Raw genomic sequence first — 13,697 nt, 5'->3', positions numbered from 1 at the left:
CATATATGAAGATATTGAAGAGTACTGGGCCTAAGAAAGAATCTTGTAGTATCCCACTGCTTCCTTCCTTCCTTGTGGATGCAGACTTCATGTTGAATATGTTTTGTCAGCCAGTTACAAATCCATCTGGTGATGGTGCTGTCTATTCCACATTTTTCTAGCTTACCAAGAAGTAAGTTGTGGCCTACTTTGTCAAATGCCTTATTGAAATATAAGTACATTATGCCCACAGCATTTCAGCCAGCAACTAGAAACAAGAGGGAGCCAAAATCCAAGAGAGAGCAGAGAGGCAAAGTGATAAACAGTATGGGTGCTTTAGACAGGTCAGAGAGGTCCTGCCTGCATGTTAGTGTCTCTCCCTCAAGGGCTGAAAATAATGCATGGATTTCAGAAGGGAGGATTTTCAGTTCCTGAGTGGAATCTCCCAGGGTCTTTCCACAACACCAAGGCACCCTGCACTCCTTACTTGCGACTCTGTCCACTTAATGACCACAACCATTAAGTGCCAGGATTGCAATTGTTGAATGAGGCAGTCATGTGATATCTCACTTAACAATTGCTTCACTTAATGACCAAGATTCCGGGTTCAATTGTAGTTGTAAGTTGAAGACTGCCTATATCTCCACGTAGAGAGACACATGGAAATTACTGACAGTTAAGATTCACTGGTGACATGGACCTTTTTATTTAATTATTTCCTATCTTTTATTATTCTTACACATTATTTAAGGCAGCAAACATTTTTTGAAGTTTGATGAACAAATGCCAATTGTTATATTGGCACATCTAGAACTAAATCTGAAGGTGTAGAGGAATTAAAACCATTCTTACACAGGCTATATAGCAGTGATGGCGAACCTTTTAGACACTGAGTGCCCAAACCATGGGCGTGCACATGCCCAAACTGAAAGGTGCATGTGTGAACACACACATGTGAATGTGTGGACATGCACATGCACAGACATGCATCTTAACTTAACTTAACTTTATTGGATTTCTAGACCGTCCCTCTCTCAAAAGAGACTCGGGGCGGTGTACAGTCATATTAAAATAGTTAAACAGTAAATATACATGTTATAAGTATACAATAAATAAATTAAACATAGGACTGGAGGAGGTAGTAGAAATTCCCTGTACAATTTAGTTGTTAGATTAAAAATTTTAGAAAATTAAAAAAAATTAAAAACATTAACCTTAAAAGCTATCCCAAATAAAATATCCGCCAGGAGGTAAGAGTAGAAGTATAAGTGGGCCAGGCCGGCTAGTCGGAACAGGTGAGTCTTAAGTTTTTGTCGGAAGGAGCGGAAGTCGGTAGTAGTTCTAATATCGGGGGGGAGGTCATTCCAGAGGGTTGGGCCCATCACAGAGAAGGCTCTACTCCTAGGCGCCACCCGTTGGCATTGCTTGGTGGACGGCACCCGGAGGAGTCCCTCCCTGTGTGAGCGAATTGGTCGCAGGGATGTATGTGGTAGAATGCGATCCCGCAGGTAACTAGGCCCTGTGCCATGGAGCGCTTTGAAGATGGTAATCAACACCTTGAAACGCACCCGAAAAACCACAGGCAGCCAGTGCAGCTCGCGCAGGAAAGGTGTTATGTGGGAGTACCTAGTACTCCCCATGATGGCCCGCGCGGCCGCATTCTGAACTAGCTGTAGTCTTCAGGTACATCTCAAGGGGAGCCCCATGTAGAGAGCATTGCAGTAGTCCAGATGAGACGTCACCAGCGCATGAGTGACTGTGCGTAAGGCATCCCGGTCCAATAGGGGGCGCAATTGGCGCACCAGGCGAACCTGGTGGAACGCCCCCCTTGCCACGGCTGCCACATGGTCATCCATCGACAGCCGGGCATCTAGGAGGACGCCCAAATTGCGCGCCCGTTGCACAGGGGGCAGTTGTTCGACCCCTATGGCCAGTGATGGAATCAACTGGTTGAACCGAGGCGCCGGTAACCACAGCCACTCTGTCTTGGAGGGGTTAAGCTTGAGTCTGTTGTCCCCCATCCAGACCCGGACGGCTTCCAAACACCGGGACATCATTTCGACAGCCTCGTTGGGGTGGTTTGGGGTGGAAATGAGTGTCATCAGCGTACAGATGGTATCCAACCCCAAAACCACGGATGATCTCACCCAGCGGCTTCACATGTGTTGAACAGAAGGGGCGAGAGGACCGACCCCTGCGGCACCCCACAAGTGAGTGACCTTAGGGTCGACCTCTGCCCCCCTGCCAACACACATTGCGTCCGGTCGGAGAGGTAGGAGCCGAACCACCGCAAAACGGTGCCCCCAACTCCCATCCCCTCCAGCGGGCGCAATAGGATACCATGGTCGATGGTATCAAAAGCCGCTGAAAGATCTAATAGGACCAGGATAGAGGAACAACCCCTATCCCTGGCCCTCCAGAGATCATCGACCAACGCGACCAAGGCAGTCTCCGTGCTGTGACCGGGTCAGAAACCGGACTGGTGCGGGTCTAGATAATCGGTTTCTTCCAGGTGTCGCGGAAACTGCTGTGCCACCACATTCTCTACAACCTTCGCTAAAAAGGGAAGGTTGGAGACAGGACGATAATTAGCTAGTTCCGTCGGGTCCAGGGAAGGCCTCTTGAGTAAGGGCCTCACCACCGCCTCTTTCAAGGCGGCCGGTAGGGATCCCTCACCCAATGAGGTGTTCACTAGGCCCAGGAGCCAGCCTCGTGTCACTTCCCAGGATGCCAGTACCAGCCAGGAGGGGCACGGGTCCAATAAACATGTAGTGGGTCACAGCCGTCCACGCAACCTGTCCAAATCCTCGGGGGCAACAGAATCAAACTCCTCCCAGAATGGTCTCTCAAGACTCGCTGTTGACGACTCCTCTGGTCCACTGAAGGGGGCCCATCCACTCCGGATCTGAGCGATTTTATCCTGCAGATATTCTCCAAACTCCTCTGCTCTGCCCTGTAAAGGCGCTTCCCACGGCCTCTGTAATAAGAGGGAGCGGGTTACCCGAAACAGGGCAGCAGGGCGGTTATCGGCGGACGCAATAAGAGTGGCGCACTGTCTACGTTTGGCCGCTCTTAATGCCACAAGGTAAGTCCGTGAATAGGCTCTTACCTGTGTTCAATCAGATTCGGAGCATCATGCGCATGCACAGGCATGCACAGGCTTGTGCACATGCATGTGCAGATATGCACGCATGTGCAGCAGAGACCCAAAGACCAGCTGGCAGGTGGGGCATCCCAACACCGAAAGCGCAGCGAGAGGTAAGATCTTTTTCTCTCGTGAACTTCTATTGCACCATTTGCAGGGCAACAGAAGCTTACGAAAGAAACGTCATGGAGATCTGACCTGGGGCGACAATGCATGTGCCAGGAGAGAGTGCTCTGCGTGCCACCTCTGGCACGCATGCCGAAGGTTTACTGTCATGGCTATATAGTATACTATCAAAAAGCCATCAGAATACGCTTCTGATATAACATAATTAAGAGATTGTTTCTTTGTTAGTTGGGCAGAGCTTTTGAGACTTTGGCATACAAGTAAAGTGTAAAGTAAGAATGATAAGATTTGCTGAATCAATACTCTTTTATCACAGTAATCAAGTAATTAAATAAAAGGACACAAAATTGTGTACACAAGAATTGACTTATGATAAATATGTAATACAACTAAGAAAGTCAAAGCAGTTAGGAGTCCTACAAAAATTGCCTGAAAAAATTGGTACTGAATGATAAAGCTTTAATATACAACAAAGTAAATGATTAAATACAGACCAATATATCATATTAAAATAATATACATATAGTTAATTAAATACAATGAGTACATTTCAGCTATTGTCTTTTAGGACCAGTTCTCTGTCCTAACCTTTCCTCGATTTTCAGTATGCCACTCCAAGCCAAGTCTGGTCTTCTTGATTACGAGTGTCCATAGGAATTTGGGTGGAAGGGGCAAAGCTGCAGAGGTGGTATTCAGCCAGTTCTGACAGGTTCTGGAGAACCAGCACCAGAAATTTTGAGAATGAGGATGGAATGGGGATTTTCCCCTGCCACGCCCACAGAACTGGTGGTCAAAGTTTTTGAATCCCACCACTGCAAAGTGTATTGTAGGATTCACATGTGTGCTGCTATTACGTATCTGTCAAACTTTTGTTATTCTACTGGATATTTTTATTACTACCATCTTTTCACGCAATAGCCAATGGCTTGCTAAAAAAAATTCCATCTTTACAAATATGATTATAGGAAGCTAGCTGCCTGTTACTATATTAGTATGTTAGTCCATGTGACTCAGTACTTCATACATTTGAGACTCACTACTGTGTATAATATACTGGAAATTATCAGCAGCATATCTTAGACCTGACCCTGAGGAACTAGTGAATCTGGTTTTACCAATTCCTTTTTGAGATCCAAAAAAATATCTTTGCAATTATCTCAAATCACTAAAAACTGAAATCCAATGAAGCTGTTCAAAACTCAGAGCAGTGACAGAAATCAGCCCTAGACTAGAATGAGATGCTTCCATTAATAAATGTAGATAGTACAGAGATGCCTTGATCCAAAAATGTTGTGCGTATCAATCCTTTTTTTAAAAAAGTACATTATTTGTATCCTGCCCATTTCACCAGGTTCTAGATTAATACATACAAAAACTCTACAAGATTTTTTTCTGACATTTCAGACTCCCACACTGGCAGGTAGTCTCTGTCTCAGGCATACTTCCAGCTTTATAACCATAATCCCATGTAAGTTCAGTTCCAGCTTTTACATGTCTGCAAAGCAAATATGCCATACAATTAGAATAATAGCAAAAATCCATGAGGATTTACACTTACTTTTACGAGTGTACAAATATGGGATGGGGCTTAAGACTGCCAACAAGGCAGCAACAGTGTCTGCTCTTCACATAATTTACAGCTATCTTGGTGATAAGAACTGTACAGTATTCCAAATGTGATCTCACGGTGCAGTATAAAGTGGTACTTCCCATGATCCTGATGCTATCCCTCTTGTTGAAGCAGTTTAGGATTACATGGTCCTTTCTGGCAGCTGCAGCACACTGCTGGCCCATACTCAAGTGGTGGGCCACTAGGGCATCCATTCTCCCTAAGTGCAAAATCTTACCTTCCTTATCACTGAACTGCATTTTGTTTGCTATGGCCCAATGTTCAAATCTGTCAAGATCCCTCTGTCCTCCAAAGTGTTAGCAATTACCCCTCACCTATGATAGTAATAGATTACTGAATTTTAATTTTAAGATTACTAAATTTGAATATCTAGCAGATAGTGCTTAAGTAGCACTAATCAAGATTTCTGTTCTTAACAAAGTTAAACAAACAAATGAAATCATGGTTTACTTCACTACAGTATGCTCTGTCCCTGGAGATCATGCAGGAGAACATTAGCAAGAATGAAAAGCCAGGGAAATTATTTCTTCAGCAACAACTAAAACTGTTATTGGTTTTTAATAATTGTTTGCAAACCCACTTTAAAACATGCTTTTTGTCTCTGGTTTATAATTAATATGATTAACATTTAATAATATCTAAAAGGCTCAGAGCATTTACTCAAGGTAAAAGCAGAAGTGTTTAATGTTACAAAGATAAACATTCTAAGATCAAGTAGCTATTAATCAATACAGACATATACTGCCGCAAGCTCAAATCTCAAAATAACTTCATCAGTTCCTTGAAATATCAAGATTTGTTTACAGTGCAGACATAAAAATATAATACTTCAAACTCAATCACTTATGCTATAAAAATCAGACACAATCTTAGAGCTGTGTCATATTTGCCTTTATAAAAGGGATAAAACACTTGCTATTATGTTTTTATTTTTAATATGGCTCAGTAATAACACTGTTCCATTTTCTGCCTTCTGTATTGTTCAGTAGAAGATAACCACAGAACAAGTATTCAGTTTTATACATTTTTTCTTAGTAGAAATCTTATTTTTGCTCACAGAATTATGCTTAGGATTTGTTAACAAAGAAAAATATGTCAAACCTCTTTGTGAAGAATGCCACCCAGGGGAAATTTCTGTTGTGAGTCTCTACAAATACACTTTGTACGAAGAGATTAGGAGAGCAGCTGTGCTATAAACAAAATAAATAACAGTTAAAATAGAAGCACCTGCTTTCTTTTAATATACTTTTGGTGCACATTTGGATCATTTCTTTTGGCAAACATACTTTACTTGAGTCAGGTATGAATGTCTGAACAAACTATTCTTTTCTGTAATGTTTAACATCATTAATGCAAAAAAACAAAAAACAAAAGAGGAAATCGTTTTATAAAGGGACAAAATCTGTGAATTTATTATCAATAAGTTATAAAACCATAGTGCTGTTTTTTATATATTTTACATGTTATTTTTATTTATTTTGTTAACATATCTTGCTTTGCTTTAGTTGGTTAAAAGATGTTGTTAGCTCTAGCACTCTTGTAGGACTTTTTCGAGCTTTGTGTTTCAAGAAACTGTATGGCAACACTCTTTTAAGGATTCTGATTGTTAGCATCCTTATCAACTCCTCAGCCTTAATAGGATCAGGGATCGAACTGTTAGAGCACCAGTTAGGGACCTGATATCCTGCCCTATCAAAAGCAGACAGCCCTGCCTTTCACAGTGAATGGTTACACTTAAGATTCTTCTCTGAATTCTTTAAGCTTATATTTTTCTCTTATCAGCCATATAATAATTTTAGTAGTCTCTGTTGGATGAATTTCCTATTTCTTTTTAATTGTTAAATTATACAAGAACTTTATAATTTTGTACCTGGTGCTGGGCTTACTGAGTTAAGAGATTAATGACTCTCCCACTATCCACACTTCTTGGGTGACTTTTCTACCACCGAGTTCAACCAGACCAATAAAAGCAAAAACAAAATTGCTCCCAGAGAAGCTAACAAGTACAACAAACTTCAAAGGCCAAAGGCAGCTACTTCTATTCCAACAGTAACAATACAATAAAGAATAAGAGGGGAAGAGACCATAAACCTCATCTTAGGACCTCTTCACATCAAGTCCCTCCCTCCATTTCAAATCCTAACCTTTTTCCTGGCTCCACTCTTCAGCCCTATTTCCTTACAGTGGACATAATGGCTTAGCAAAATATCATTAATTACATACTGAACATATTTATTTATTTACCCACTCATTTATAATTATCATCCACTTGCATTTGGTTATTCTTATCACTGGCATCTAAATATAAGGCTGAAAAGATTTTCCAATATTTACAAGTGAATTGTAGAATATAAAACTAAAAAATAACTGGTTTACTTTTATAAATTGGTGAATAAATAAGAGCTGCAGACTTTAAATGTTTATATCATATTTGTTAAGTACAAAAACAGATTAAAAGTTGTAAAGCTGTTACACTGCTCCTGAAGACTGCAGACAGATGCTGAAGGTTCTCAGTATTCAGTATAAGAGCCATGGCGCAGTGGTTAGACTGCAGTACTGCAGGCTAATTCTGCTGACTGCCAGGATGGTCACTGGCTCAAGGTTGACTCAGCCTGCCATTCTTCCAAGATCAGCAAAATGAGGATCCAGATTGTTGGCAGCAATAGGCTGCCTCTGTAAACAGCTTAGAGAGGGCTGGAAAGCACTGTGAAGCGGTATATGAAGCAGTCTAAGTGCTATTGTTATTACTATTTCAACACATAGCAAGCAAAACTGTTAACATTTTTCAAAATTAGAATAATATTAATTATGAAAAGATACCTGATATCTTTTTCATAAGAAAATAACTTGATCCATTTCAATTGGAATTCAGGCCTGAGTAGCAGACCTTGATGAATGCACTTTTGTATAATCTCTTGTAGGATTAGAATGGGGATAGTACCCCCATCCTTGCTATTCTTGACCTTAGTGTTATTTTGATACTATCAATCACAGAATTGTTCTGGACCCCCTCTGGGAGATGGGGGTGAGTAGCAGTGTTTAATATCTACATGAAGCCACTGAATGAGGTCATCTGATATTTAGGGTGAGGTATCCTGTGAGAGCCAGATTGGTGTGGTGGTTAAGGAACTCAGAAACCAAGGAACTATTTGTCTGGTCTTGTCTTAGGTACATTTGGGTGACCCCTTTCTCTTAGGAAAGAAGTTATGGTTCAACCCAAGTAAAACTTAGTGGCTTTAAGGTTTTGAACGTTCTCAGGCTAAAGGTCTTCCATTTTTTATTCTGGATGAGGTGGCACTGCCTCAAATAGATATCATGAGCAATATGGAGGTCCTTCTGAGTTCACACCTTCTTAAAAGAGCTGCGAGAACCTTTTCTCACTTTCAGGTTGTGCATCAGTTGTGCCTGTTTCTGGATTGGGAGGCCTTGCTCAATGTTATTCATTCCACAATGACCTGTCTGGACTACCACAATACTCATTACATGGGGCTGCCCCTGAAGAGCATTTGAAAACTTTAATAGTTGTAGAATGTGGCTGCATGCACAGTAAACTAGTGCATGTGAACTGTACTGGTTGCCAGTATGCTTTCAGATACAATTCAAAGTGCTGGTTATCTTCTTTAAACCCCTACAGGGCTTAGGACCTGGTTACTTCCCGTTGTTTCTACCTGACTGGCCAAGCAGGATGGGCATATTCTGGGTCCTGTCAGCTAAGGAATGTTGGTTGTCAGGGCCCAGAAGGTGAGCCTATAGTGCCCATAGTATTGAACATTCTCCCTCTGGAGATCAGGATGTCCCCATCTTTACTGGCCCTTTCATAAAGTTCTGAAGTCCCAGGACCCTGAGTCTGTGAAGGGACACATCTCCTGGTTGTGTTAGTGATAGCTGCATTTTTCTTGGCTGCTGTGTATTTTAATTTTTATAGTTGTGATTGTGTATTTTGGAGCTTTGATTTTAAATATTGCTCGCTGGCCAAAGCTATTGGCTATATAAACTGAAACAAAAGAAGTAAAGAAATACAGCTTACATTAAGAAACCTGCCTACATTGCCTTCCCTTGTGGCATCCAGCAAACAAGGATTTTCTTCATTCTTTGGGCATGTCTCAATTTTTGCGGCCTCCTGCATGCAAGGCAGTTCCTGCCTGTTTCTCTTAGTTTTTCCCTTTATTGTGCTGACTGATTCAAGTATGTCTTTATGTTGCTTTTTCACTTCTTTGTCATCTTCCATAGGTAGTTTACTTTTCAATACAGCATCAGAAAGGAGATTCGCTTTATGGCAATCAGTATTAGCTTCAGAATTTATGGTGTTTACCAATTTCTCAGATTCTCCTTGTAGGCTTGATTCTGTAAAGAAGCATTTCAAGATTAGCATGATTTAGGAACATCTCACAGTCACACCTTCCAGTATAGATGCTCTGATTTAAATTTTCTAGACCAATTGATTAAAATATTATTTTTGAATCCGAAGCTCTATCAGATTCAGAGCACGATCATGGCCATACCTAAGTTTTCAGTATTTAGATCAAAGGACAAAGCCACTTTGCATCTGCTGTGAATACTGTGCTTTATCTGTTGGCAGCTGCTTACAGGAGATTCACTTTTCCCAGAAATAATGACAGGGTAATGTCATTGTGCTATCTCTGCTTCCTGAGTTCACATATACAAATCTAGGAAAAGGCACAACTCCTTCAAGGAACTGCCAACAAATATAGAAAATGTGGGGTGTGAAGGACCTTATTTTCTCTGGATTAAAAACTGTGTATCTCTGATAATGGCTTACGCTCAGAAAAAAACCTGCATCATAAGTCTCATGTCACATATTACATAGCAGATCCCACATATGCCTGCTAAATATATAATACCCCCATAGCAAAGAAGTTAGTTTTGGGTTCTAGGCAGCTATACATTCTGAACTGTTCAAAACAAGTAGATCATCACTGCTCAAAAACTCTTCAAGTCAGAGTATCAGGGAGGTAATATTTGAGGCTATCTGTAAGAAACCATGGCAAAGGCTGAATATGATATTAATAGAATATTATAGTTTTTTCTGTGCTGGTAAGAATTTTTCATGCTTTTACATTTTAGCATTATTTTTATGCAGTTTTCTTTTGACTTTATTAATTGTAGTACTTTTAACTCCTTAATAGTGATTTTGGGATATGCAATTTTATTTTCAAATTTGTTGAAAATGAAAAAAAAGGTGCAACTTTACGTTCATCTCCTTTTTTGGTTGCTGGAGTTATTCTTCTTGTTCCTGACACCTGACATAAAGAATTCTTGTCTTCGTCAGAGCTGGCATCAGTAATTCCCTTTGAAGAGAGAATCTAGTAAGAGTCGACAAAATTGGAAAGGGAGAATTCCAGTATGTCCAGCTCCTGAGTGCAATTCAAAGTGCTGGTTGTTAAATTTGTTGGAAGGACAAATTTAAAAGTAGATTCAGCAAACAGTGCTATCCTAAAATAATTTTTCTTAGACACTCTTATTTCTCCTAACTACAAAGGTGCATGAAATATTTCAAACTCAGAAATGCTCAAATGCAAAACAGCCTTTTCAAATTTGAACTGGACTACTACAATTTCATTTGCCAGTTCAATGAAATGTTGGAGCACATTCATTAAGGTCAAAACAGCTTGACTTAATCTCAAGACAGTTATTTCAAGCTCAGAATAATTGACACATATCTGCACAATACAGGTAGCCCTCGACTTGTAACCATTAGTTCAGTGACCTATCCAATTTACAACAGCACTGGAAAAAGTCACTTACAACTATTACTTTACATTTATGACTTGCACCATCCCCATGGTTGGGCACTTGGCAACCATGCATGTGTATATGATGGTTGCAACCTCCCAGGTTCACATGATCGCCATTTGTTACCTTCTCGGTTGGCTTTCAACAAATAAAATCAGTGGGGGAAGCTGAATTCACTTAACCATGAGATTCACTTAAAAACTGAAGGGATTTGCTTAACAACTGTGGCAGAAAAGGTTCTCATTTAACAACCGTCTTGATTAGCAACAGACATTCGGGTCCCAATTGTGGTAATTTATTATCTTTAATCTCATTAAAATATGTACATATATTCTGGGGGAAAGAGAAGGAAGGAACAGTGCAGGATAGCTCATCAATTCTAGTAACTTAAGATACATGGACTTCAGTTCCCCAAATTCCCCAACTGGCATGCTGAAGTCTACATATCTTAAAGTTGTTGAGGTTGAGAAATACTGTGGTACTGTATTATTACTCACTGAGCAAAGTAAGATCTTCCCTAATTACCTGGCTACCAAATTTAGAAACAGAAGAGATTTGAAATATTTGAAGTATAGATGAAAATAAAGTAAAAAGCCAACAAGGCAGTTTAAAAATAAATGCAGAATATTTACTAGTTCTTGCCGGCGTCTTTGAAGAAGGGATGTTTTACTTTTAGGTCTTGCAATAGTATGTACATTCCAATTCTTGCATGAAGTGTAGTTTTGAATTCTGCTAACAGAAACATGGTTTTATATAGCATACATTAAAGTAGAATCCTTTAAACAATTTTTAAATTATTAATTGTAATAATTGTCCAAATAATTGTTTACAGCAAATCCCTTGTCATTTTGGGGAAATTTTGTATTGGTAAATGCTACAAAGATTACAAATTTACTGAAATGTTTTTTTTAATGTAAACAGACTCACAGATACACTTGGGAGTTTCTTCCACTTGGAAAATTTAGCATATTCTACTGAAATAAAAGAATTTGTATAATATTAATTATTGTCAATTGAGCTATATTGAAAGCCCAGCTTCTACTTAATTTGAGAAGGTTTTGGAACTGCTGTAATAAAGAGCATCACCACACTGTGTAATATTACGATTTGCATTTTTATGTTGTAAGGCTGAGGTGAGGATTAAACATCAGGAGAGGTAAGATGAACAAAGGAATAGTTTGGGTAGAAGGTAGACTCATCCACAGTGGGGATTAAGCCTAAAATTCGTCTTGAAAGAAATCAGCCATTTGCCTCAAGCACATGTAAAATAATACCAACTTCCTAATACTACTCTCACTTAGTATTCTGAACACATAATTCTGAGTTGGATTGTATCTTCTCCAGGTCTGGTAGGTGGGCTTAATTTCTTTCTCTTTCTTTACTACCACCAAAGAACCAGACACTCCAATAAACTCCTTCCTCATTAATCTCAAGGGGAGAGGAGCCATGCTTATTCAGAGTAATTGTGTATATATTCTGATTTAACATGAATTTTTAAATGCTTGTATTGTTAAGAGGTACACATTACATGTTTATGGTGTTAATGAGTCACTACTAGATGGACCATAAAAGTGGCTCTATCCAGATTCAAACAGTAAAGGGAGGCTAACTATTTAAACATGTAACTGTTGTTAACTTACTGATTTGGTTGACCTTCAGCATTCAGATGTAAAGATTGTTTTCTTCCAGTGTCCTGAGTAGGTTCATTCTCTGAATCAGAACAGACTGCACCCAGTTTTCTCTTTCTTGAAAATAAACTCTGGTTGGTATTCTTGGTAACTTCTTCAATTTCACCACTATTTTTACCCTGATAATGTTCATCTCTGGACATCAATTTCCCTAGAATAAAACACTGTTTTTATGACATTTATACCCCAAGTATGGCAGTAAAAAAGATAAACAAAAATAAAATAAAAGGAGGGCAAAAAGAATATCTCAGATATGCCTAAAGTGGATCTCCCCTTGCCCTATTGATTTTATATATTAGACAGTCTAAATCTAAATGCAGGATAGGAAAACATTTAATGTTAATTTCAGAAAACATTTTTAATGTTAATTTTGTACCACTCCCTTCAATTGTAATCGCTGACAGTAAAAACTGATAGAAGTCAAGTCTATTTGGGATAACTAAGAAACAAGAAACCCCCTTAACATACTGCGGCAGCAAGCAAATTGAAACCTTCTCCCACTGAAACAAAACAGCTTGAACAAGACAGATTAGTGAGGACATACTTGAATATTTTTCTCCCTCAGATAGCAATCTTAAGTGGTTGAGTGCTTAGCTACTTGCTTAAGTGAAATTTGGATGACCTGGAAGTGAAACCAGATCATCCAAAAATAAAGAAGTGATTTCTACTCCGGAAATACAGTTCTACTTCTACATTCAAGATTAATAAGTGTAAATATGTCTGCAAACTAAAATTTCAAAAATATATGCATAACTTCAGAATAACTTCTGAGTTTCCAGGATGCTAAAGTCAGGTGTGAGTAAACGGAAAACTATAAGGGACTAAAATAGCCCTACAGGGAGAGATTAGTAGAGCCTCCCTTTTAACAGATGAGAATGTACTGAAATATTTTATTAATTCTATTTGTGATTTTTCTAACAAAGAATGTTCCAAACCAACTGGAGAATTTCATTAATCTCAAAGCTCTAAAATGTAATTTGCTGATGAAACAGCTCCCAAAAGTTTCAGTGTAGTATTCACTATGTCATGGGCATTTCTTTGGGAGTGGAGAGAAGGGAATTTTATATATTTAAGAATTTTAATATAATATCCAATTAAAGAAATTATAATATAACTTATAGCTATCAAAGAGGGCATAACTATGATTCTGAAATAAAGCTGCTTAAGATGCTGGGTTAAACCTGTTGATGGTTAAGGCACCAGGCTAGAAAGCTGGAGACCGTGAGTTCTAGTCCTGCCTTAGGCATGAAAACCAGCTGAGTGACTTTGGCCTAGTTACTCAGCTCAACTCACCTTTCAGGGTTATTGTTGTTGGGAAAATAGGAGAAAGAAGGAATATTATGTATATTCACAGTCTTGAGTTACTTATCAAGTA

General features: G+C 39.3%; 1 protein-coding gene across 1 annotated transcript in view; it reads right to left on the bottom strand.

Moving 5' to 3' along the window:
* SETDB2 (SET domain bifurcated histone lysine methyltransferase 2) overlaps positions 1 to 13,697 on the bottom strand; it is a 57,474-nt gene that overhangs the window by 31,625 nt on the left and 12,152 nt on the right. The window contains exons 8-13 of the mRNA XM_081943856.1: positions 12,275 to 12,473; positions 11,267 to 11,366; positions 10,093 to 10,204; positions 8,908 to 9,224; positions 5,982 to 6,070; positions 4,632 to 4,745 (exon numbers count right to left, since the gene is read on the bottom strand). Coding sequence (XP_081799982.1) covers positions 4,632 to 4,745; positions 5,982 to 6,070; positions 8,908 to 9,224; positions 10,093 to 10,204; positions 11,267 to 11,366; positions 12,275 to 12,473 — 931 coding nt within the window. The remainder of the gene's footprint in view (positions 1 to 4,631; positions 4,746 to 5,981; positions 6,071 to 8,907; positions 9,225 to 10,092; positions 10,205 to 11,266; positions 11,367 to 12,274; positions 12,474 to 13,697) is intronic.

The sequence above is a fragment of the Natrix helvetica genome, assembly GCF_964273705.1.
Source record: "Natrix helvetica genome assembly, chromosome: 2".
NCBI classification, from domain to species: Eukaryota; Metazoa; Chordata; class Lepidosauria; order Squamata; family Natricidae; genus Natrix; species Natrix helvetica.
This window is presented reverse-complemented; position numbering and strand designations above follow the sequence as displayed.